Source organism: Lissotriton vulgaris, chromosome 3_1, assembly GCF_964263255.1.
Source record: "Lissotriton vulgaris chromosome 3_1, aLisVul1.2, whole genome shotgun sequence".
Taxonomy (NCBI): Eukaryota; Metazoa; Chordata; class Amphibia; order Caudata; family Salamandridae; genus Lissotriton; species Lissotriton vulgaris.
In genome coordinates this window covers 2,113,361,899-2,113,389,723 of record NC_141689.1, presented here as the reverse complement: position 1 = coordinate 2,113,389,723, position 27,825 = coordinate 2,113,361,899, and the positions used below count along the sequence as shown (strand labels likewise).

General features: G+C 45.2%; 1 protein-coding gene across 1 annotated transcript in view; it reads right to left on the bottom strand.

Moving 5' to 3' along the window:
* Positions 1-27,825, bottom strand: part of CORIN (corin, serine peptidase) — a 1,855,778-nt gene that overhangs the window by 128,418 nt on the left and 1,699,535 nt on the right. Inside the window, exon 17 of the mRNA XM_086962682.1 lies at positions 358-480. Coding sequence (XP_086818808.1) covers positions 358-480 — 123 coding nt within the window. The remainder of the gene's footprint in view (positions 1-357; positions 481-27,825) is intronic.

The following is a 27,825-nucleotide window of genomic DNA, read 5'->3' as shown; positions in this document are numbered from 1 at the left end:
CTAGAAAGGATCAATAATTCTTAATTAGTAATGAGCAATTCTTTAATTGCCGAAATACTCTGTAGCAGAGAGTAAAAACTGATTATGCAATGTAACTATATTTGACATGAAGATTTGTTCACTTTATGCGGTCTGTGTAGTGTTAATTTTTTACCTGATTTAGCTCACTTTGGGTTTCAGTGGGAATGCAAGTGCATTTTGAAAGGTTATTTTTCTATTCTAATGAATCCAAATAACATTAAAAAATTGAAAGTTTTCCACAGAGAAGCTTAAAGCAACAACGGATTTCACATAAACAATATTTTTGCGAAAGTATCATATTAATAAATAGGTGAATAAATTAAGGCTCAAGTTTACCCTTTTTCCAGAAGTTCCTGAAATGTTGTAACATTCCTGTTGGTCCAATCGGGCATGAGGTGTAGCCATTCCTTGTGCTGAGATTGGTCATTTACTTCTACTATTTGTGTCTTCGATGGGCCCCTGCGAAAAGAGAAGGTTTTCATCAACTTAAATATCAATATTTGGTCATTAATATGGTTAACAGTTTGATTACAATATTCGTCTCATAGCAAGTGATTGTGAAAGGATCACTGAAAAGCATGCAATTATCCATCTATTCCACTTTCATTACTAATAACGAAGGTTTCTACAGTGCCTCAAGACACACCGAATGATGCAACTATTATCTTTTGCATAAGCTGGCATTTTTTAGTTTTTAGCAAATCTGAGGTGAATGTTTTCATCACCACAACAACTGTACTATTGGTGTATTTATTTATTTAAATATGGGGGATAGTTTCCATTTAAGATTTACTTCTGGTGAATGGAAAGCAGTCCCTGAAGCAATATCAAAGGTATGAGGTGTTGAAGAGGCCTTGGTGAGTGGGGCCAAGTCACAGGAAAAGGAGCATAGTGCTTATTGTTTATTGAGTTTAAGAGGTTCTTGTGCAGTATCACTCGAATGTTTTAGTGTGTGTGTTGGGGTTCAGCCAAGCTTAGTTGTGTTAATTGGTGCAGTTTTTTCCCCTGTTTTGTGTAAAATATTGTCAACAAATTTGGAATTTCAGCTATAAAATGGAATTTATTTAGGTCTCGATACTAGTAGAGTAAGGGAGCTGCATTAATAATCCTACATCTGAAACTACAATTACCAGGAGGTATGGTAATTTTGGTTGTCAGATTACCAGCCCTGTATGAGTTATGTACTACTGAATGGGGAGTAGCAGCAGTAATCAGATGTTTTACACTGCGCTCCCACAGTTTACCTCCATTCTGGGTAGATTTCACTAGGTTTTACCTGGGGACATCGGCGCAGGGAAAAAATCAATAGTTCAGTGTTCCTGGACTGCACAAAATCCATAATAGCGAACACAGTTTTTAAATCGCAATGTATTTTTAGAAATAGTTTTATCTGTTGGGGATAGTCCTGAATTGTTTTTCATTTTCTATCCTACTTTGTTTTTCTGCCGTTTTGGCTTTCCGGTCCAACGAGTGTCTCCCGATTGAGCGTAGAAAGCCAAAACGAACTGCTCCCACTTCTTTCACGCCACAATTAGGTAGGAAGCAGTCTAGTTCAGCGCACCTTCTGCTATAAAACCTGATGACAGGTCAGTCGTGCAGCGGTCACTGCAAGCACCAAACCTTCGCTGGTGAGCACTATGTTTAAAATGCATAGTGTTTTTAGAAATAGTATTATCTGTAGGAGATAGTCCTGAAATGTTTTACTTTTTCTAACCTACCTTGTTCTCCCCGTTTTAGTTTTCCAGTCTGCCGTGGCTCTCCTGATTGAGTGGAGAAAGCCAACACCAACTTCACCCACTTCCTCTTACACGCCGCCATTAGGGAGGTAGTGGTCTAGTCCACAGCACCTTCTGCTATAAAACTCAATGACGGGTGGGGGGGCGCAGTGGTCACCGCAAGCACTAGTGTTATGAACCCCATTGTACTCCGGTAAAGGCATCAGTAGCTGCACAACCTTTTACCTACATTTGTCCTACCATTGTTCTACATAACGGTTCTGGAGCTGACCTTTTACCTAGTTAGGTGCCGCATAAATGTCGTGTGGTTTTCTTCAAAAACTACTCATTTATTATGCAAGAGGATTCTAGGTATCACAGCAGGATTACCATATTCTGCATAATAACTCTAGATAAGGATCACCACTTTCATCATCCTTGGCCAACATGCCGACAGTACCATGACACATCTAGAAAGAACCCTTGAGGCTACCTTTCGGGTATATAAGTACCACATCTTTGCTGGGCAAACCAGAGGAGAAGAAGCTTCCATGCTGACATGAGAAGCTGAGGTTCCTGCATGCAGACACTCCAGCACACAGTGGTCTGACATCCCTCGCGGGGTGTCAAACTAGAAGACCAAGATGGGGTCCTTTGTTCTCTCACATCAGGTAATGTGGTTGGCTCTTTCCTAGGGGGATTCTTGGCCTATATACATGCGCGATACACTTAGCTACATATAGTTAGGGCTTGCATCGTAGGAGTACGCATTATTATTGTCATGTAGCTATATGCCTGCATATGTTCATTGCTTTAGCACTATGTTAGAATTCTACCTTCTATTGATGCTTATAACTGTTATCATCTGTTTCTATCTAATGGTTGTTGCAGTACACGCATTTTATACTAGAATGACAGTGGTTCAATAAATACTTATTGAAAACGTTCCCATCATTTATTCTGTATATCTCTCTGAGAGCTAGTAAGCACGAGTGACTGAGCAAAAAGTACTGTACTGTTTCCACGATCCTTGAAGGGTCAGGGTTGTTGTGTTCAATAGTTGCCAGAAACTATTTGCTCCTTTGTGAGGTTGTGGGACTTGTAGTGGCACTGTGAGCTAGCTGGTCCACAGACTAACATATCCTTTGGGGTGTCTGTAATCTGACTGGACACCAATCCCTTAATATATGTTGTCTAAACGTTCAGATCCTATATAGATTTGTAGGAATTACACAACACTAGTAAGCACTCTTTTTAAACTGCAAAGTATTTTTAGAAATAGTTTTATCTCTTGGGTATAGTCCTGAATTATTTTCTTTTTTCTAACCTACCTTGTTGTTCCCGCTGTTTTGGCTTTCTGGTCCGCCGCGGGTCTCCCGAATGAGCAGAGAAAGCCAAAACTAATTGCTCCTACTTCCTCTTAAACGAACCCCTCTAGGGAGATAGTGGTATAGTTCACAACTCCTCCTGCTATAAAACCCTGGACTGGTCAGGCGCGCAGAGGTCACAGCAAGCACTGAACCATCGCTAGTGAGCACTGTTTTTCAACAGCAAAGTCGTGTTAGAAATAGTTTTACCTGTTGGTGATAGTCCTGAATTATTTTACTTTTTTCTAACCTACCTTGTTGTTCTCACCGTTTTGGCTTTTTCGTCCACCGCAGGGTCTCCTGACTGAGCGGAGAAAGCCAAAACCAACTGCCCCCACTTCTTCTTACATGCCGCCATTAGGGAGGTAGCAGTCTAGTGCACCACACCTCCTGCTATAAAACCCTATGACAGGTCTGTCGCGTGAATGGCACTCCAAAGACAAGCCCGTCTGCACCAGCCCAACCATCGCCAGGAGCCAGGACCCCTGTTCCTTTTTCCTCTAAGGCTAGCCTTCCTATTATTACCTACTTCTCTATGGCACTTCTTAAAATAGGTGAGAGATGTCGGCTTCTACTATAGTTGAATCAAGGTTGTTCAAACTGTTTTCAGCAAATGTTAGAAGGCCCTATGAGCTGCTATAAATGTAAATATAGCTGCAAGCTCAGGTTGATTTCTGGTTGGCTAAGGCTTGCGCCAAAGCCAGGCAGAACCCCCCCCCTCTAGTCAGGGCAAGGGAGTTACACGCTGAAGATAACCCCTGTTCACCCCTTGGTAGCTTGGCACGAGCAGTCAGGCTTATCCCCGAGGCAATGTGTAAAGCGTAAGCGCAACACACACTCACAGCAGCAAAACACTAGGCACACTACAAAAGAAACTCCACACAAGGTTATTTAAAAATAGCGTTTGTATTGTCATAAACACATTAGAAACATAATCACACATTTACACTGTGCCAACTGGCACTAGGCAATATTCACAGGGGATTATATACAGGACAGGGCCAATTGGGCCACTGTCAGAACCATAAGACACAACCAGTAACTACTGGTACAATAATTACCTAAGCATTATCACATTAGCATTAGACCCCATCCTGAAATATCATAACATGACATAAGGCAAGAAATCACATTGGGCCAAAACCTCATTAGCAACCCTCTCCTAAGCATAAACATCTTACGCACCAGGACATCGGCAGCCCAAACGCCTTAGGCACTAAGCATGGGCATAAATCACATTAGACATAGTCATCATAAGCATAACCACATTATATCATCTCATTAGGCCTAAACAACACATTATAACATTTGCATTAGGCATCACCTTAAAAACTGACCCCCCAGGCCAACTGGCCTTCTCAGAGGGCTCAAATGCCCCGCGTCCAGCAAAGTAAGGGTTCCGCTGCCAATGCAGTAACCTCCAAAGTGCGCAATGCGATGGGGTGCTTCTCACCCCTTTCCTGTTGGAAACACTAATGCCCCCAAGTCCCACTTTGGGACTTCTAGAGATGATCTGGCACCCACAGATGAAAGGACACTGGCACGAACATGGCCCCTGGACCCCCTCTGGGACCCTGAAACCAATGAGCCGAAAACATTGCAGCTGCCCACTGTCTGGCAGGGCAGCTGTGACCAAATGCAGCACTGGAACCACAGTGCCTTGTGAGCCCCACTGGGACTCTTAAACAACTATGGCCCCACGTTGCAGCTTCCCACTGCCAGGCGTGGCAGCTGTAAAACCAGCACAGGCACTACGGGGCCCTCAGTACGACCACAAGGGGCGGGTACCGACAATGTGCCCCGACACCAGCCCCACCAAGTTAGAACTGAGCCCCACTCACCGGGCTCTCTGGAGGACTCATTGTGCTGCTCTCCGGGCACCGACAATGTGCCCTGTCAGTCCAGCTACACCAGGACCTCCTCTGGCAGTCTTCATGGGCACACGCAGGGCTCCCACTGGCACACAGGAGCCCTGCTGGAGTAAACGCCCCCTTCCTCTCTCTTTCCCAGTCACAGAGGCGGGGTGAGCTCCCGCCCTCCTGTAGGCACCACGCTGCCTACGTTGCGCTGGCTCCTCACTACGGGGTGGGCTCCCGCTCACCGGCAGACTTTGTTCTGGTGGGGCAGCGCTTTATCTTTTCCAGACTGGGACCGGGACTTGAACTTGGAGCCGGCGAGGCTTCGCAATGAAATCAGCAGGGGGCACAGGCACTAGCAACGTGCCTCATCGGGTCCCCCCTGCACTGGGACTACTCCGGGCCTCCACCTCACTGCCACGGAGCTTCCACCAGCTCATGGGAGCCCGGCTTGGCCGGTGACAACTTTTGGGCAACTTCGAGCGAGGCCCCAGCTACGATCAGGCCTTCACTTGCCTGACTTCCTGCTCGTCTCGGGGGCAGCTTCCGCTCCGGTCCTGAGAAGTATAAACATGCGGGATGGGCACCGCTCACTTAGTCTGTAAAAATACAGAAATAACGCGGGGTGGGCTCCCGCTCCGAAGGCACCGATGCGGGATGGGCTCCTGCTCGGTTTTCTGACATTAATGAGTGGAGTGGGCACCTGCCGAACTTCCTCTCAATGCGGGGTGGGCATCCGCTCTGTGTAAAGTGCCCAAGGGAATACCCACACCAGGGATTTCCTTTCCATGATGTGCAGCACAGCGCAGAGGAGCATGCATGCTCCTCTTCTTCTAGGGCAATAAAAGTAAAGCTCTCTCAAGGCGCTAGAGCAAAGTTTCAGGGGGGGCAAGGCTGGGCCCAGGCAGGCCAGTACACAGCGCCCAGCAGTGGGGGGGGGGGGAAGTCCCTCATGGCAGTTCCTCCTGGGGCCCAGCAGCAGCAACAAGCCCCCCAAGCAGAGGAATAGCACACCCTCAATGGGGTCGCAGCCCCTCCATTTATACACCATTTCTCTTTTTCTGCAGTGCAGGGCATGGGGGAACCAGATGCAACTAGTTCTGGTGGGTTTTGGAGCACTCTGCTTACAGTGCTCACACCCTCCTTTCAGAGATGGGGTTCTGCCATCAGACAGACCACAGGGGGGCGGAGCTAGCATTCACTAGGGCAGGCACAATCCTATTCAAGGACCAGGGACTTCTCCTCCCACCTACTCCAAATGCAGATGTCCCATTCACCCTAGCGCTGACACACACTGCCCCTTCTGGAGCCACAAACACCTCACCAGCCCCTGTCACTCAAAAGCTAGACATGCAATTCACATCAGGCAGGCAGACACATAGCACACAGAAATGCCAACTTCTAAAAATTTCTAAAATAGTTATAATAAATCTGCGCACACCTTTGCGAGGCATTTATTATCACTATTCCAAAAATACCAAACTTGACCACCCTGCGCCTCCCATTTTAAGGAATTAACACTGAAACACTTATCAGGGAATCCCAATTCATTCCTATGGGAGGGCAGCCCCACAGTAGTGAGAAAAAACAAAATGGCTGTTTGTCACTATCAGGACATGTCACACAATTAAGGTACATGTCCTATCTTTTACCTACAATGCACCCTGCCCATAGGGCTAGCTAGGGCCTACCTTAGGGGTGACTGATATGCAGTAAAAGGGGGGTCACGGACATGGCACACACTTTAGATGCCATGCCACAGTGTCAGTTACACTGCACGCACGGGCCCTGCAATGGCAGAGGCCTGAGATAGGTTTGAAAGGCTACTTTGGTGGGTGGCGCTATCAGCGCTGCAAGCCCACCAGTAGCATTTAATTTACCAGCCCTGGGTATATGAGATACCACTTTACAAGGGCCCGACAGGTAAATTAAATAGGCCAAAACAGGTGTAGACCAATCCTTATCATATTTAACACAGAGCACAAGCACCTTACACTTGACAGCAGTGCTAAAGGGCCCAGAGTCCTAGAACCACCAACAACATGTCAGAAAAAAGGCTAGGAGAAAGGCAAAAAGTTTATGGTTGACCTTGCAAAAAGGGCCAAGTCGTACAGGGTGTCTGAAAGTTCCACAACTTTTTAATTTTGGGGGCACGCATCTCACCTCACCTCAGTCTCTGTATCCCATATATATTTTTTATGTAATGTAAGATCCCTACCCAAGCTCGTCATTGAATGATGGGATCTTCTTTCCTCCCTTAGACCTGATGTAGGCTTTCTGACCAAAACTTGGTTAAGCCCCACCATGCCTGTTACTATGCAGGCTTTCCCGCATAATTATCGAATGATTAAAGTTGACTGAGCTGGGAGTCCAGGGGGAGGTATTGCTGTTCTTTTTAGAGATTCTGTTAGAGTCTCTCATTGAATCCCCGATAAAGGACTGAGTAATAATGTGTACTTTTAAAATAGAAGTTTCCCCGAAAGATCTTTGGAAAGGTGCTTTACTCTATCACCCTCCAGGGCCCAAAAATGATTGTATGTAATAGGGAACAGCGGTTCCTGTGGACTATGTGTGTAATATTATAGTAATTGTAACGCTCAATGGCATATAGTTGTGGGAATGGAACATCAGAGAAAGAGTCAAAATCATATACACCATGAGTTTCCAAAAGTACTTTTACTAAGCCTTTACTCTTTACTTCAGTGTCCAAAGGGAACCTAGAACCTAAAAAGGGAAGTGACAGTAGGTGACGTATAAAAAGGAAGATTTCAATTTATACACAACGACCCCTGGGGAATTAGTCTACAACAGTAGTTTCTGCGAACTTCGGGAACACTTTCCGCCCGCCAAATGGACTCGCCCCATTCACCCCCGTTGCCCCCTTAATGGAATCCGTCAGACTGGAACCATCTCCTTCACTTGACCCATAAAAAATATCCGACACAATACCCTGTTTGGATTTGACCACCCTTACCACATTCCACCAATTTGTCCTATTGACTCTCAAAGCACTACTGCATACCTTGTCTACACCAAAAGGTCTGCCAAACTTCTCAATACCTTTAGCTTTCATCCACCTTCCTTCTTGCCTTTGTGTCCTACTCATTCACAACATCACCAAATACCCACTTGTTGATCCAACCGGGGCATACTTTGGCGGCAGGTTTCCTGCCCTTTAACATCTCAAATGCAGAAACCGGGGTAGAAGATTGTGGACTGGTCTGGTAAAACCACAACATTGACCTCCCTTCATTGAAAACAGCACACTTGTTGTTGCTAGCCCACTGAACACCTGAATGAGTCTGTAAAAACCCGGTGCCAGGGGAGGTTTGTCTTTTTTTAAGATCACTATTATGTCTGCCCCCGCCCCACCCCCATGAACAGGGGATCGAGTTCCTTTGCTGCGCTTGTAATAAGGTCCTGTGAAGGTCTCTGCACAGTGATCCCCTAAAAGTTTTGTAAAATTCGGCGGGTATTTGGTCCGGACCTGCAACTTTCCCCAAGGAGAGATTGACCATAGCTTCCCTCATTTCCTGTAGTGTAATTGGGAGATCCAACTCTACTTTTCCCTCCTCGGGTAGTTCTGAATGTGGAGTGGCTCCAAGGTACTCCGTGACCCAGTTTGCCGGACTTGGCAGTTGCTGATCATAAAGAGTTGCATTAAACCCATCAACTGTTGGGATTGATGTGTCAATTTTCTCAGCGTGTTTTTAGTTGTGCCTTGACTACAACTCACAGGTGTATGCTGGGAGATGCAGTTTATTCTTCAATTTCTACCAGGAAACACAGGTCGGTTTTCTTGACAAATTAACACACCTGGTGAGGCAATCTGGGACATCGCACTCGTTCTTTCCCCAATCTCGTGTTTTGCTCTCTTGTCGTGGTCCTACTGGCCAATTCAATTACTCTTTTCAACTAAGTAATAACTGGTCGGCTATCGCTGCAAGTTAAGACACATGTTGATTCAAGTTGGGATTACGCACCAGTTCTGTTGTGAACTCTTGTTCTGTATTCTCTTCCTAGTCACACGGTTTTGAACCGGTTGGTGACAACCTTTAACATGATTTTCACACATCATTGATAAATGTTCTTCACAGCATGAGGCTATTTGTAACCAGTGAAAAACTTGAAATTGCAGCACCATAAAAAGAAAATGTATTTTTGTTTCTAGATATCCCTGATGAAGGGCTGGTGTATATTTAGTCTAACAAGAAAGTTATGACCAGCACTTATATGGATGAATCACGTTTAAGAATCTCGTCTTTGGAACAAAATCGACTTGATTAAAGAAATCTAATTTACACAGTGAACTGTGTGCCACATTGCTTGCTGAGCATCACTTTCATTTGATTTCATTGTTTATTCTGTTTCATAGTGTTTATTATTGCTGTATAATGTTGAAACCCCAATTGGGGACATAGTAGTGCACACTGTGTCTAGACCACTGGTTCTAGAAATCCTCATTCTTAGAAAGTTGGCATTTTATTACCTTAGCCATTTAGATCCTGTAGCCTGTCTCCGGTCACATGACTGGTTTGTGTATTCCCCCTAGACAGCCACACACAATAGGGAGCTTAGGTGTGCCTGAATGAGCCATAACTTCCAGGATGGGAAGGACAGCTGGGCATAGCCCCACTTGCACCTGAATAGGTGGTGTACTGCCTCCACACAAAGAAGTGCACCTCCCCTGTAATTAGTCTGGAGCCAGGGCAGGGAAGACCGGATGCCCGGGGACTTCAAAGGCAAACCTCTAGAAGCTTCTCCCCTACTTGAAAGGCACAACTGGGTATAAATACTGAACCTCAGACACCAACGATTTGGTATACAATTCTAGACCTTTGGATACTTTGTCAGGGAGAAAGACTGCTGCGCTCAGTGCTTAATTTGTCAAATCATAAGTGCCAGGGTACTCGTCAGTGGGCCACCGCAACTTGCACCAGCCATTGCCCCTTCCAGCACCGCCAATGACAGCACCAACATAACTACTAACCATCACAGCCTTACAAGTTTGACAGTTCAGACTATTCCCCAACAACTATGAAATGGCTTGGGTGACATTTATAAGTCATTTTGATGTACATGGAATTCATAAACAACTGTTGTAGTGCACATCTCTGAATTGCACAAAAGTGCCACCATGAGGCAGACTGTCATAAGTGCCAGTGTTGACAATTACCTGCCAGTGCCAAGCACCAGAAACCACAGGTTCAAATTAAACACTGGCTGTGCTGATACATGGACTGCCACTCTGCTGGACTTCTGCACTAAAGGAACTGCTGTCCTGCCGTTCTGACCTGCTGCCCTCTGCTTGGGGAAGGAGACCTGGACCTGCAACTTTCCCTTGAACCCAGGACCCCAGAGCGACTCTAAGGTCTCGTCTACTGACTTCCTGATCTGAGCCTCTGGTAAATAAAAGGCTTCCCCAACCAGTTCCTGAACCCAGCTCCTGTTAGTTCCTGACCCCCAACTGGTGCCCCCTCATATCCTGGAACTTTGGTGTGGCCAGCGTTGTAAATATCACGTGTTTGAGCTCTGTGCAACCACAAATGGGCCAGTTCACACTGAGGGTGAGCTGCCGCCAGCCCGTCTCCTTGCACAGCAGCATTGACAGCTTGTGGGAGACTGCCAACATGAAGCTCCAGCTCACCCCTCCATGACGCCCGGCCTCCTCTTCATAACAAGTCGAGAACCACCTTTCCATGCTCCCCCAGCCTTCCCCAACACTAACAGGACACTTGCAACAAAACTTGAGAAGGTAAAACATCAGAAGGACTGTATCCAACCTGCACTCAATCACTGTCAGCCTAAACTTTTGAATTTGACCCAGTCCAGCGTGACCAGATAGCCGCAGTTGGAGCTTCCAGCTTTCAGGCGCTATTTTACATTTTACTTGACTTCCCCAGGCAGACGCACATCGCCCCTTACCTCGGGAAACTCCATTAGCTACCAGTCACGAAGAGATGACAGTTCAAGTTCCTCACCTACACTTACAAGGCACTACAAAATGAAAGACCGGTGTACCTCAGCGAACGAGTGAATTACCACCAACCGACCAGGCTGCTCCTTTTCCCTCCTGACGGCTAAGACCTAGAACTTCCTCCCCTTACACCTCAGAGCCTCATCATCACTTCAGAAGTTCAGGAAGGAACTCAAGACCTGGATGTTCAACCAATAGGAACAGGCAGTGTGATCCTGCAGCACGATGTCATAGCGCCTCGAGACCAACATGGATAAAGGAGCCGCGCGCTACAAATCCTGATTGATTTTACTTTTTAAAGTTTTGCACCAATACTTTACACATTGCCTCTAAGTTAAGCCTGACTGATCTGTGCCATGCCACCAAGGAGTTGAGCATAGGTCAATTTGGGGCTTGCTTGTGCCTTACCCTGACAAGAATTGTGGTTGCTTGTTGACTAGGGTTCACACCCCAGTCAACCAACCACCCAATTTCTTACAATAGGTCATTACTTTTCATACTTGCATCCGGGCATCACGAGCAGTTCCAATACCATAGTCCTTGTCTACAGGTCTCTTTTAGAGTCTAATTCACTGCAAGTCAGTAAATACTCCCACAGAGGGGCCCGTATGTATTTGGGCCATGATGAAAGCGGGAGTTCTTCGGCATATGTCTCCAACTGATCCCTACAATATACCATGTCTTTCAACCAGCTGTCCGCTTTAGGGCACAACCGACTATCCCATATGAATAGGGTGTGCCTCTTTGCCAAGAGCAGGGCCAACTGTACAAATTTCCCCACCATGTCTTTAAGCTGAGGAGCGTGACCCAGGAGACACAGCGACGGGGTATTATGTAAAATTAATTCTGTCATTTCGGTGAAAAGAGCTAGGACCTTCTCCCAGTAATTGAAAACCTGCCTGCACTGCCACGCTAGATGTATAAAGCCAGCATCCTCCAACCCACACCGCTTACACCTATCTGTTGCCCTAAGGCCTATCCTCCACAGTCTGTGGGGGGTGTGGTATGTTTGATGTAGAAATTTAAGGTGAATGATGCGGAGGTTACTGTTGGATGTTAAGCGACCTGTTACTGAGCATATTTTCATCCATTCCTCCTCAGTGATGGGGGGGATCTATCTCATTGTTCCATCGTGTCCGACTGGTGTTAGTGCTGTGAGGTGTGTCCTTCTGTATGGCCCCATATAACTTGGTGACTAGTTTCTTTCTCGTTGGGGCTGTGATTATCAATTGTAAGGCCGACAGTGTCTCTGGTTCATCTGGGAAACTAGGGTAGTGTCCCTTGACCGCCCGTCTCAGCCAATAGCAAGTGAATTGAAATAGGAGTGTAGGGTTGTTTATATATGATAAATCATCCCCTCTAATGTACGTACCCTCAGGGAACAAGTCACTCATATGTGCGATGCCCGCCTCGCACAGTGCCAGGACAGAACCCCTACCTTGGGCCACCGACGGTGCAGCATGTCCGTCAATGGGCATTTCAGGTGCATATAAGGGGAGCTTTTATGTGTGGTGTCCAATTGCTTGCAAGCCGATGTTGTGACATTGAGTGTATTGATCTCTGCTCTGGGAGTGTGCCTATGTGTGTGCGTGATGATACCTTGCAGAGGTACAGGGTGAGACGTCGCCTTCCTCCACCGCAACATGTGGTATAAAGTTGTGTGGCTTGTACCAGTAATAGGCGTATTGAGCTTGACAACATAGGTAGTAAACATAAAATCTGGCGCTTTAAACCCACCTCTCTCGTAGGGCAGCGCAGTGAACGCCAGCTTATTCTCAGTTGCTTGGTGCCCCAGACAAGTCTCAATTGCTGAGTTTGAATAGTTTTTAAAAAGTGCTTAGTTAGCGGAACCGGTACATTGCAGAACAAGTATAAACATTTTGGTAAAATCACCATCTTTATGATTGAAATCCGATCCGCCAGGGACAGTGGTAGACAGAGCCATCTGTCCATTTGCGTGACTAGCGCTGTGTAAGCCGCACCGTAATTTTCAGTGATAACTACTCCAGGCTCCCTATGCATCCACACCCCTAAGTATTTAACGGGGTCCGTGGACCAGACCAGCGGGTACTCAACTGTAGGAGGTGTGGTTGCTATTGTCAATGGGATGACAGACTTGTCCCAGTTTATGTTAAGACCTGAGAACAGCCCAAATTTTACATATTCACGGAGGACAGGGGACAAGTACTGTTGCGGTTCACGGACATAGAGGACCATATCGTCCGCGTACATTGAGATTCCTACCAGTCTGTTGTTAAAGTTGAGGGCTGCCGCTCTTTGCACCTGCCGGAGTTTGCATGCCAGGGTTCCAGCACGATGGCAAATATGAGCGGGGAGAGAGGGCATCCCTGTCGCGTGCCCCGTTCCACGCCAAATGGCTCAGACGTGTCACCTCCCACTCGGACCCTTGCTGAAGGCTCAGTGTACAGTATCTGAATCCAGCGTAAAAAGATTGGGGAGGGGAAACCCATCCTGGGCAGTATATGTATCATGTACCGCCATTCTATAGAATCGAGTGCCTTGGCGGCATCTAATAGTACTGCAACAGCTGGTAAGTCTGGAGTCAGGATATGTAGCATAGCGAAAATGGTGCGCAGGTTAAGGGATGTAGACCGGTCAGGAATGAACCCAGCCTGGTCTCGGAGTACCATCAGTGGCATAAGGGGCCGCAGCTTTGTAGAGAGAATTTTCGCCAATATCTTGACATCTAAGTTGATGAGAGATAGAGGACGATATGATTTGCAGCACTCGGGTTTATCTTTTTTCAAAAGAGTGATCATTATTGCCTGTCGCAAAGAAGGGGGTAGGCGGCCAGTCTCATACGCTTCCGCGTACATTTCTAAAAGATGAGGAGCAAGAATGTCAGCGTGTGCTTTATAGAATTCTGCGGTAAGACCGTCGGGTCCGGGGTCTTTTCCATTCAGGAGCGACCTAATGGCGTCTGTCACATCCTCTACATCCAGCGGGAGGCTGAGATATTTCCGATGAACTTCGGATAACCACGCACAAGCAATGTCTTTGGACTGGGTAAGAGTGGTCTGCTTAATTCAGACACTCTGTTCATCACCAACCCCTTTTCTGAATCGTTTTTGGCCACTATAGGTGTGGCAGGGTATACTCAGACATGAGTCCCTTGCTCACTGCACCATCAGGATTCAAGCAAGCCGGGCCGACGACGGTTGAAATGCCAGAAACCGGTCCCTGGGAGCTTGTCTCCTTTCTGGTGAAGAATTGGCTTGGTAGTTTAGTCTGCCCTGTTCCCATGATGCACTGGGCCAGGGACAGACTGATTTGCATATAGCCAGGTTCTGAGCTGGGATGGTGCAGTGAGCTAAATAACGGTGATGGATCAAGCCCTGATCTTTGGACTGGGTAAGAGTGGTCTGCTTAATTCAGACACTCTGTTCATCACCAACCCCTTTTCTGAAACATCCTCTACATCCAGCGGGAGGCTGAGATATTTCTGATGAAAGTCGTATAACCACGCACAAGCAATGTCATCCAAGTAGGTGTTCATGGCCTGTTCGTCCATTCCTCCCTTGGAGGTGTAAAGTGTTGCATAAAAATGTCTATGGCAGTGGAGCAGTAATGCGCCTGCCCATTTGCATCTACAATTTGCTCAACTGGGGTGTGATCTGTCCAGCTCTGTAGTCTACTAGCCAGGGACCTGCCCGGGTGACCCCCTTCGCCATAGCGTCTGGTGACATGTCTTTTCGATAGATATTTCACCCCCGTTTCTGCTAGAGTGTTATACTCGTCAATGTGTTCATGTATGCTAGTAAGTGTGTCTTTAGAAGGTGCACAGTCGTATTGAGCTTCCAGCTCGCTTAGTTGCCTCTCTAATGTGGTGAGCCTGCCCCGTATGTCCCTTAAAATCCCAATCGACATGCTAATGCATGTGCCTTGAAGGCTTCCCACAGTGTCTCTTGGCTTTCCACTGACCCCACATTCGTCTCAAAGTATTGTATGATAGCAGTTTTGATAGTGTCAGCATATGTCGGGTCTAGTAGCACCTCTGCTCGGAATCGCCACGTGAAAGGCTTCTGAGGATTGAGGGGAATGGTCAGAGTAAGGAACACCGGTTTGTGATCGGATAGCGTTCTCAGAAGATTACGGATGTCTGTGACCCACTCGTTCGCTCCATCACTTAGTAGCCAATAGTCCAATCTGGACTAGCTATTTGTCGCTGGTGTAATATGTGTGCCTGCTAGTACCCCTACGTGTCTTTTTTTGCCAAGTGTCTACCATCCCAAACTCCAACATGCCATCACTGACACAGTTGGCGACCTTAACAATCCTGGCACCCTGTGGATTACATTTATCTACTTTGGGGTCTAAGTGTGTGTTAAGGACCCCCCCCATATGATTTCTGTTTCAGGGCATGTGCGCAATACTCAAAACATGTTCAGGTAGGTGGTCGTGTCGTCCACGACCGGACCGTAAAGGCTGACGATTGTCACCAATACATTGCCACAGCTTCCCAAGCAACATTGCCCAATGGCCTTCTTGATCTGTGCTAGACTGCAGTTCCGTAAAAACCACTCCCTTCCTAATTAAAATGAGGACCCCCCTCGCATATGAGAAGTAGGAGGATGCTAGTCTATATGATGCCCACCTTCTGGCCACTTTATCCTCTGTTGCCTAAGTGAGGTGGGTTTCCTGTAGTAGCGCAATTTTTACATTATGCCTGTCCAGTTGTGCCAGCACATGCCTGATTTTCTGTGGCGAGTTTAGCCCTCGGACATTCCATGTGACATAATTATAGGTGTCCCCTGTCACGTGCAGTGTGGAAGTACAAGACAATGTCCATCAGTCGTATAAGCATGTGGGCGCTTGAAATTGTCACTAAAGCATAGTGTACTGTACATGAAACCAGGTACCTTTGGCCTATAACAAACAAAACCTTCCCTCCCTCCCACCTCCCACTTCACCATTCCCAAATTGTCAAAGACATGACCCTCATTCAACTCCCACTGTAATCCCAACTTAAGTAAATACATTTCCCATCGGGGGTCGTGGCGGCTGCATCCACTCCCAGATAACATAGGGAGAGGAGCCACCGAAAAGTAATCAGTTCCGCCAACCCTGTATAACATGGCAGCTCACATAAGCATGCCCTACAACTTGAAGTACTATTTCAGTCCCCCCATTGAAACCTATCTCAAAACATTGCCACCCCACCATGTCCTCTGGCCCTTAGTATAACCTTTCCCATAGGAAATCCTTTAAGTACCCCCTTACTGTTCACTCATCAATGTCCGAGGTAGGAGAGGAGGAGGAAAGCTGTCATTGGCGCCGCAGATTTCGTGCATGTTCCATAGCGTGCTTGGGGTTTGTGAAGATTTTTCTATTCTCCATGGTACCAACCCAGAGACGTGCAGGGTAGAGCATTGCGTACGGGATCTGCTCTTTTTGTAGTAGCTTCTTGACGTTCTGAAATTCCTTGCGGGCCGCCTGTACATTAGCCGTGAAGTCTGGATAGAATGACAATGCGTTACCTTGATAAGTGATTGAGCCCTTCAGCCTGGTTATTCGTAGCACAGTATCTCGATCCCTGAAGTTGAGCAGGCGGGCTATGACGGGCCTCGGAGGGGTCCCCGGTGGGGGGTGCGCTGCTAGGGATCTGTGCGCTTGTTCAACTGCAAATAGAGGTGAAAGTTTGTCTTTGCCACAGATTTCTTGAAGTATTGCTTCAATGGAGTCTTCCAACCTGCCCACATTTGTAGATTCCGGCAGGCCCAGGACGCGGATATTATTGCGGCGAGACCGTGCTTCAATGTCCTCATTTTTTGCGTGTATGACTGCCAGCAATTTAGAGATGTCCGACGTCTTCTTTGCAACCTGTTTTAGCCCATATTCCGTGTCCGTGATGCATTGTTCTGCTTTGCCGAGGCATGCCGCTTGGCTCACATGCTGGGGCACCAACGGACAGAGCGGGGCCTCCTACTCCCGAGCGGTTGCCGGGTGAGGTGAGGCCTTCACCCACACAAGGCTGGGAAGAAGACAGTCTTCTCCCACTAGTGGACGCCTAAAACGTTTGGATTGATAAGTATCAGTTTCTTACCCAACACTTTTATTGTGGTTACAGTTGCAGTAGCTTTCTTAGTTCTATGGTCCTGAAGAAAGCCGGGAGAACCTCCCATAGGCTGAAACATGTCGACCGTCCTGCACAGCGCCATAGGGTAGATTTTCTCACCAGGCGTTTTTAAAAAACAATTTTGACACCAAGGTTTATGTATGTACATTCTGCCAGAACTAAGGTAGTCAATTTTATTTCACTTTTAAATTCACTATTATCACTTGAGCACTGCACATTAGTATGTCCACTTTATGGCATACACTATGGCTAGATCACTGACATCCATTTCCACTGCGGCACTATATGGCCATAAGTGTTATGGTATGATCAATGACTCCCACATGACGCAAACTCCACCAAGAAGGGTGGTCTGATGGGATTATTTCTAGCTATAAGTTGCCATTTATTACCTTCGGCATAGATGCGCACTTGCATGCTATTGGTTTTCAGTTACTGGTACAGTTCCACACCATTGCTCGACCTGGTCTGCTTTGTTGTATGTTTCATGCCGCTTGTTTGTCCCGCTTTACTGAGAATTGGTCCATCCTACAATTCAATGCTTCGATCTTTCCGTCGATGGCCTGAAGACTCGCCTGAATAGCAGCCAGCGACTTCTCAATTGCCGCTGGGGGTGGTGTTGATGCATCTAGCTCAGAGTCCGATGTCGCATTTTGCCCTGGCTTGCTCCCCTTGCGCAATTCGAATGTAAGGCGAGGTTGGTTCTTCTCCGGTTTCCCCATGGCGCAAGACTGCTGGCGCTGTCTTTGAATTACTGCGTTTTGTTGCTCACACTTTGGTCTGCTCTAAGAAGCGCGCACCCTCCCTTGTGTGTCTTGGGGCCCACGGGGTTCAGGAGTATCTGCTGTGTTCAGACTCCGCAGCTAGGACTGCAGGCTCGCCACTAGGTGGTGCCCCGAGATGTCCCTGCAGCACGTTGCGGTATTGTTCATAAAATGGCGCCTATCTCCCAAGTATGGCGGGAAAGCGAGGACCACTTAGTCCCACAGGGCACAGCTCCGGTGTTTCCAGCCCGAACCTAAATCCCAGCAATGTGGCCCTCCAACAGCAAGACTAACGGCAGATGTGCCCCCGTGGCCCTTTCCACCAACCACTATCGAAGAACTTTTTTGGGGGGAGGGAGTCAGTGAAAAAAAAATTCCTGCACAAACCAGGTTGCCGTTCCCTGGGATGGCGCCGCCTGCACGGTGTGCCTTGGGGAGGGTGGGGGGGGGGAGGGACGGTGAGCGGCAGTCTTAAGGAGGCCCCCTCATCCTGTGTCAGGAGGATGGACTTCTCGCGCTGTATTAGCGTGTATTCACTCACCGGCTATCTTTAAGCACCCGCCTGTGTGTCAAGCTGTCATTCTCTCGCCGCCAAATGCCCCAGTCAAGCCCGCCGCTTCTGCATCGCTGGATGCTCGGGCCTGCACTCGCACCCGAAGGGGACCACCCCGGCGGGCCAGCCGCGGGCAGTCATCTTGTTTTTCCAGTCACTCGGCCCCCAGTGCAGAAGTGTGTGGATCGGGGGAGGCGGCCAGTAGGTTAACAGCACACTGCAGGGTGCCCCGCTGCAACGCGGCCCGTGCTCCACCTCCGCGCCGGGCACTTGCGTGATGTCGCTCCCCGAGCCCCCCCCCCCTCGGCAGTCTCGTCTCCCGCTCCCACCTCGCGGCAGGTAGCCTTTCTCCGCAGGAGCGCCTCCCCAGCAGTTCTCATGCGGCGTCGGTGCACTCCTGGTCACAGCTAGTTTCAGCAGTCTAGTCGCGCGCCGCCATTAACTGCAGTCCGTAGGCGGCCGCGTGATTTCTCGGAGCCCGCACTTTCAGGGCAATGCGGTCAGCAAAGGGTATTTTCGGAAAGCGCCGGAGCTCAGCAGTGCAGTCCCGGGGGCTTGGTAGCAGGATAACAGCGTTTCGGCAGAATAAATGAAGGATTTTAGGCGATGGCTGGCAGAGCTGCACTACAGTGCAGCCATCTTGCCGAGCTCCAAGCCACGCCCCAGGTCATTACTTTTCATACTTAACCATCCCTTGGTGGTGGTACTCTACATGGAGTTAACAAATATTTTGTAGGTGTTTACTTTGTAATAAATACAGAAGTACTGTCCAAAAATTACGAAATTTAGTCATCAAAATAAGATCAACTCTGAGCTCGCCTTAACATGGGTAAATTCCATAATCATCTTCCGCAGCATGAGACTTTGATTATTTGTTGTCACCAAGCACTCAGGCAATCAGGTATAATTTTTATACAAGCATAATTCACAGATGAAGTCTGACTTGTAATAAATATTTTGGAAATATGACTTTTAAAAAGTTACCTATTCTCTGCCTGAAGTCCCTGGAAGCTTAATCTGCATTTGGTTTTCCCACTGTTGCCAGCCAGTAATTAACCTTTCAGTAGGTGTGAGTAAGGTGGGCACTTACTTCCAGGATAGGGTCAAAAAGCCTTGGTTTGGGGTAGATGTTGTTGTACTCATGACAGGATGTCCTGGGAGTTGGGCCCAAGGACTTAAATAACTTCAAATACAGATATAGGTAACACCCAGGCCGGCACCATGTTTTTGTCCCCCAGCCAGAATGGCCTCCATCATAGCTCTTGTTGACATCACAATGCCAGATCCTGCTGGAGTGTTAAGACCTGCTTGACTGGTCTACCGGGGTTTTTGATATGACATTTGGCATACACTTTGAAGGAGAGGAACAGAATGCCAAAAGAATTGGTGTGTAGCCACTGTCTGGTTGCTGAACGCTCAGCCTTGTTCTACCAAACCCTGTCTCTGAGTTTGTTGGAATTTAGAGTCAGATTTTAGTGTGAGATGTCAGAGGATGCTAAGATAACCATAGTCCTCCCCCTAACCACCCCTGAGCCCCAGAACCCAAGTTTAGTGAGGCTGAAGACTTGGGCATTCTTGAAAATGTCCAAAGTGGTTAGCCCTAGGAACATTTACCTCATTGGTTAGAGCATCCTGAGTGATCATTCCCATCCTGCTAGAATAAAAATTGAATCTCTAGTGCAGAATAAACATATAATAAAAGCGGTTAGATATTTGCTGCAAAAAGATCAGCTTAATATAAGTCCGTTTTTGAAAATGAATTTTGGGATAACTTTGGCGCCACTGGACGAATCTTTGCGAATTTCTCCAAGAAAATGGCCTGCTCCGCTTCGCTCCTTCCCTAAAAGTTTGGGGTTGATTCGTGAAGCAGGGGCTGAGAAAAAATGGGGATCCCAAAACGTGTTTTCTCCATGCAATTTTCCATAGGACCTTTAGCCCGGGCCACAGCCCGAACGGATGAACGGAATTACACCAAATTTGGCAAAAACGTACAGTTCGGTTCGCAGATCACGCTTTTTGTTAAATGGTGTAAATCTGTTCAGTAGTTCCCGAGAAAATCATAAGTAAAATCATAAGTATAACTATAGGAGCTTACTGTACTCTGTACCTTCCCGAGCACGAGCTGAATGCTAATTGGCTGTCAACACTCCAAACCAGGAAGTGTTGGCCATGAAGCAGCGCAAACTATCTAATGCCAACATGATACAATAATCTGATGCAAAAGTTAAAAAACGATAACAAAATTGTTATCAACCAATCAAATAAAGGTGGCAATACAGTGCTTTGGGCCAAACAAGACTACATCGAAGAAGCATATCGACATCTCAATGACAAACTATGCTATGCCAAGACAGATTTTAAAACCTCTAAAATGATCCAGGAATCATATGCAAAAGATCTGTACTTATGGAAACGTGAGGGACTGTTATCTAAAGATGAACTGAAATTTTTACACAAAGTTCACCCGGTGTTACCAAACATTTATTTTGTACCCAAAGTACATAAACAGTACATAAACAGCGAACACCGGTGCCAAGCAGGCCCATCGTATCAGCGATCAACAGCGTATTTGAAAACACATCCAAATACATAGATTTCTATCTGCAAGAATTTGTTGTCTCCCTACCAGCCTACATCAAGGACACAACAGAGTTTTTATATCTTTTGAATCAATGTACATGGACTGACGGCTTTCTACTCATGACAATGGATATAGCCACGCTATACACTAGCATAGCACACGCTGATGGAATAAGAGCGGTCAAGTACTATCTGGACCAACGCCCCACCGAACTGTACCAACATAACAAAATGCTTATTAACATGATAGAAAAATGTCTTAACAACAATATCTTCTCATTCAATAATGTTGTATTTAAGCAATTAAGAGGGGTGGCCATGGGGGCATGTTTTTCCCCCACCTACGCAGGGCTCCACGTGGGGTGGTGGGAGGAACGGATCACTGAAATAATATCGAGGGACAGAATATCGACTTGCAAAAATATCGATGACAAAATATCGACAGACAGGTAAGTACAAAAATATCGGGTACAAAATATCGTTTACAAAAATATAGTTTATAAAAATATTAATATTAAAATTTAATTATTGAAATATACTTTAAAAAACTTAAATTAACTTATAATAATTAAATAATTAATGAAATTAATAAAAAAAATTACAATCATATTTGTTAAAACATATATATATAGTAACATAATATAAATAAATCATATCCAATATTATTACCGTACGATAGCAGAAGTGTTAAAAATACTATTCCCACTCTATAGAGTGCAAGCGTAGGGAAAGCGTTGGATAGCGTAGGGGTTAAAATTACTATTCCCACTCCAGTGGGTGCAACAGTAGGGAAAGCGTTGGATAGCGTAGGGGTTAAAATTACTATTCCCACTCCAGTGAGTGCACCAGTAGGGAAAGCGTTGGATAGCGTAGGGGTTAAAATTACTATTCCCACTCCAGTGGGTGCAACAGTAGGGAAAACGTTGGATAGCGTAGAGGTAAAATTTACTTTTCCCACTCCAGTGGGTGCAACAGTAGGGAAAGCGTTGGATAGCGTAGGTGTTAAAATTACTATTCCCACTCCAGTGATTGCAACAGTAGGGAAAGGGTTGGATAGCGTAGGGGTTTAAATTACTATTCCCACTCCAGTGGGTGCAACAATAGGGAAAACGTTGGATAGCGTAGATGTTAAATTTACTATTCCCACTACAGTGGGTGCAACAGTAGGGAAAGCGTTGGATAGCGTAGGGGTTAAAATTACTATTCCCACTCCAGTGAGTGCACCAGTAGGGAAAGCGTTGGATAGCGTAGGGGTTAAAATTACTATTCCCACTCCAGTGGGTGCAACAGTAGGGAAAACGTTGGATAGCGTAGAGGTAAAATTTACTTTTCCCACTCCAGTGGGTGCAACAGTAGGGAAAGCGTTGGATAGCGTAGGGGTAAAAATTACTATTCCCACTCCAGTGGGTGCAACAGTAGGGAAAGCGTTGGATAGCGTAAGGATAAAAATTACTTTTCCCACTCCAAAAAGTGCAACCGTAGGGAAAGTGTTGGATAGCGTAGGGGTAAAAATTACTATTCCCACTCCAGTGGGTGCAACAGTAGGGAAAGCGTTGGATAGCGTAGGGGTTAAAATTACTATTCCCACTCCAAAGAGTGCAACAGTAGGGAAAGCGTTGGATAGCGTAGGGGTTAAAATTACTATTCCCACTCCAAAGAGTGCAACAGTAGGGAAAGCGTTGGATAGCGTAGGGGTAAAAATTACTATTCCCACTCCAATGGGTGCAACAGTAGGGAAAGCGTTGGATAGCGTAGGGGTAAAAATTACTATTCCCACTCCAGTGGGTGCAACAGTAGGGAAAGCGTTGGATAGCGTAGGGGTTAAAATTACTATTCCCACTCCAAAGAGTGCAACCGTAGGGAAAGCTTTGGATAGCGTAAGGGTTAAAATTACTATTCCCACTCCAGAGAATACAACATTAGGGAAAGTAAATACTTCATATAATATTTAAAAAATGTAAAATGAATATCTATTAATAATTAATTAAAAATAATATAACATTTTATATAATATAATAATTACTATATTAAAATTACTAATTAACAATAATTATTTCAATTGATCACCTATTAATACTAATTAATTAAAAAATAACAATTAATTATTTAATAATTAAAAATTATTTAACAATTATTTCAAATTAAATAAATTTAAATAAATGTAATTATTTAATTAATTATTAATAAATTACTTCCCACCCTATTCCCCTATAAACCCACAACCCCCTACAGGAAATACATTATTAAAATTAACATAATTAACAATTAGTCAATTACATTTTATTAATTGGCAAATACAATTTTTATAATTACCCATAAATACTTAATTGATAATTAATTCTAAATAAATACCAATACATTTTTTTACATATTTAATTAATTATAATTTAACTACTTCCCACCCAATTCCCCTATAAACCCACAACCCGCTACAGAAAATAAATTAGTAAAATTTACATAATTACCAATTAATCAATTAATTAAAATTAATTACCAATTAAAATTTAATTAATTAACAAATATAAATTAATTAACAATTCATTAAAATGTACTATCAATAAACACATTTACATATTTAATTAATTATAATTAAATTACTTCCCACCCTATTCCTCTATAAACCCACAACCCTCTACAGAATTAAATTACGCAATCATTATAAAAACAAAATTCCTTAATTAAAATTAATTATAACATAAATACACACTTTTCACACATATTATAACATAAAAATACTCTATAAAAAATTTGTTATTATTAAAATATCGATATTTTTAACTATCTATATTATATACTTCGATATTTTAACTTTCTATATTTTTAACAGTCGATATTACATCACTTAACTTAAAAACGATATTTTGGTTATCTATATTCTGTCCTGTCGATATTTTGTCCAGTCTATATTTAAAACTCGATATTATATCCAATCGATATTTTGGAGCCGATATTATGTCTGTGCACCGGGAGGAACATGTCCTCAGGGTTCACCATGCAGCGTATTGGGACAACAATGTCATGAGATATTGGAGATATATAGACGACGTGTTTAAAATCTGGCGTGGTTCAATGCAAGAAGCTAATCAATTTGTGAAGGATATTAACAACAATCAATTGAATTTAAAATTCACAGCAAATATTATCGCAAATGAGGCAACTTGTCTGGATGTGCAGGTCAATAGAGAAGTGTGGCTCACTGGTTAGAGCAGGCAGACCGTGAAGCAGAGGTCAGACCCGGGACCAGGGTTCAATTCCCGACGCGGCAGGGTCTTGAGCTCAAATGTCCACGGACTCGATAATTCTCGCTTCAGTGCCTGACCTAATCATGGGTTCACACTCTGCAACTCTGGGCATTAAGCTTGCTTAATCTCCACAACGGCCCCCCGCGGCGGGATGCCTGGCTTTCACCTTGGGGATTCCCTGTAGGGGCTATCTCACAGGGAAAAGTCAGGACGGGTTCCCAAGGCAAGCGCTTAGAGACCCCTGGGTGATAAGCGCTATATAAATCCAATATACAATACAATACAATACAATATAGTGCATAATGAAATAATCACTAGCCTGTTTAGGAAAAACACATCAGGTAACACCATCCTGCACGCTAGAAGTTTCCATTCACACCACACTATCACAGCCATCCCATATGGGGAATTCTTGCGTATACATAGGTCATGTAGGTCCCCTGAAATTAGAGATAAACACCAACAGGACTGTAAAAACAGACTTCTTGCCAGGGGCTACAATGCCAAAAAATTGGATGCCAGCTAAAGGCCAATCGCCTTAACCGGCTTGAGCTATTAAATCCCAATAGAGAAAACCATCTAGAAACGCATGATGCTAATAATGATAACACCATTCGCCTCATAACAGGATATAGTCGTCAAGCCCGCCAAATCACCAAATTGATCAAACAAGAATGGCCCATCATCCTAACCGACCATGTACTCAAAAACATTATGCCCAAAACTCCCACTGTCACATACAGACGAGCATATGCAATGCGCAATGAGTTAGTGTGCAGCAGTCCAGAAATAGCAAATGTGGACAATTGGCTGTCTCCCCGTAAAGGGTTTTTTCGTTGCAGCAGTTGCCGGGCGTGCAAGTTCGGGGTGAATGTCAGAACACATCCAACTCCTTTTGACATCACCCCTTTTACTCTGAAAGGTCATTACACTTGCCGCACTGAACTAGCCGTCTATGTGCTAATATGCAGCTGTGAACTTACCTATGTAGGTAGTACCAAATTGCCAGTTCACATGCGCATTTTACAGCATTTAAGGGCAATAGTTAATGCCGATCCTAGCTACCCTGTAGCTCGGCATTTTAAAAGTGTACATAATCAAAACCCCAACCACCTGAGATATTTCGTTATCGATGCCGTCAACCCCAGTACAAGGGGAGGCGATCATGAAAAACGCCTCAGACAGCTAGAATCGAAATATATTGTACTGCTCAACAGCAAAAGTCTGGGAGGTTTAAATATGGGGGAGGACCTCCATAATTTTTTATAACAGTAGCAATGTTGTAATTATGGACAATCCTATTCTTCATCTGGTCCACTAGATATGCACCAATAATGCATGGTCTACTAACCTTTTCGAAGAATTACGACAGGGAGAAGGGCCCAAGAAACACTCTGTTAGATATACACAGTCTCCTGACACTCATAACATGCACAAAACACCTTTAAGGCAGATTAGAGGTAAAACGGTAAATTATATCAACGTATATTTTCATTTATTTCTTTATTTTTATTTGCACATCACGTCTATGTAACCCATTGACTGCACACTTATTTCTTAGGAGACTCACACATTTTTATGTGGGTTCCTATTTTAGCACTCATGATGTGATAAGGATTAGTTACTTACCTGTAATCCTAGTTCTCTTCCAGGGGTATCCTCATCAAAGTCATAAGCATTAGAATATTCCCACCCATGCGCGGGACCCCGGAAACAATATATTATATGTGCCCCACATATATATAGACATATATATATATACATATATATATATATACATATAAAAATAAGCAATTGCAGCCAAATAAAACAGTAGAGCTGGAATATGCTGTGAAGAATTTCCACCATACATGTGTATTTGCATTAAAAACATGAGAAACAACACCAATGCTTGTTTAGAAACTGTTTTAATGCTTAGAAAGCAGTAGAAATTCTTATAACACACGGTAAGCATATACAGCTCCCAGGCTGCATTGCAAATACCCAGTCTAAAGAGACTGGAAAGCTAACTTGTAGCTGTATGTACTAAAACTGACGCCGTGCCTTTAAGGCACCTCTGCCCCTAGCTTCCCATCATGCCTCAGGGGTTACAGTTAGGTCAGTTGTTCTTTTCGGAGACTGAAAACCAAACCATGGTAATAACAGGTTAAAACATCTCCTATTTAATAAACAAAGTCCTTTGCCCGGGGAGGCGGGAGGGTTGCTTATGACTTTGATGAGGATACCCCTGGAAGAGAACTAGGATTACAGGTAAGTAACTAATCCTTCTCTTCCAGGGGATCCTCATCAATAGTCATAAGCATTAGAATAGAGTAGCGAGCCTCACCTCATCCCTGCGGGCAAAGGAATCAACAGATAACATTTATATTCGTAGGCCCAAAAGTAGGCCTCATTCTACCCAAATAGGTTTCTCAAGGAGGCTTGCCCTACTTGAGACTCCGCTCTGGAATCAGACTCTAGGCAATAATGCCTTGTAAAGGTATGGACTGATTTCCATGTTGCAGCCTTGCATATTTCTGACATAGGAATGTCATGTAAAAACGCTATTGTGGCTGCTTTCCCTCTAGTGGAATGAGCTTTGGGTGATTGTTACAAAGGTTTGCCAGCCAGCTGGTATGACAGCCTGATACAGGAGACAATCCATCTGGAGATGGATCTTTTGGCTGCTGCAAACCCCGTTCTTATTGAACCATAATTGACAAAGAGTTGGTCTGTCTTTCTGGTGTCCTTCGTCTTTTCTAGGTAAAACTTTAGCACCCGTTTAAGATCCAACGAGTACAACGACCTCTCAGCTGGGGTCGATGGGTTAGGAAAGAACGAAGGAAGGGTAATTGTTTGATTTATATGAAAATCCGAGACCACCTTTGGAAGGAAAGATGGATGAGCCCTCATTACCACTCTGTTGTGGTGAAACACAGTGTAAGGTTCCTTGGTGCAGAGTGCTCCCAGGGAGGAGAAGGATTTCTCACAGGGGGATAGACCTTCTTCAACCCCTGAAGGAAATCCTTAACCACTGGAACTTAAAAAAACGATGTTTGTGTAGGTGATTTCCTATACGCTACTATGGCAGATAGATGAACCCTAATAGAAGCGTATTTCAACCCTGATGTAGCCAAGGAAAGGAGGTATGGAAGGACTACCTCTTCTTGTCCTTTGGTGGGATCAAAGCCATGGTCCTTACACCAAATGAAAAATCTTTTCCACTTGAACGCATAAGACGCCCTTGTGGAAGGTCTTTTGGCCTCTTTTAAGATATGCATACATTCCGGAGGCAGATTTAAGTGTCCATATTGCAAGACCTCAGGAGCCATGCAGTCAGGTTCAGTGACGGGAGGTTGGGATGCAGGATCCTCCCGTTCATCTTGCTCAACAGGTCTGGCCTGCACGGCAGGCGTCTGTGTGGACACAGCGACAGATGTAACAGGTCTGGATAACACCATTGTCGCGGCCAATCCGGAGCTATCAGGATCATGTCCATGCTCGATCTGATGAGCTTGGCCACCACCTTCGGAATCAGTGCCAGAGGAGGAAACGCATAGGCGAACATTCCTGTCCACTCCAACAGGAGAGCGTTCCCTTTCGTCCCTGGTCGGTGGAACCTGGACGCGAAGGCGTGGCATTTGGCGTTTTCGTCGTCCGCAAATAAGTCTATG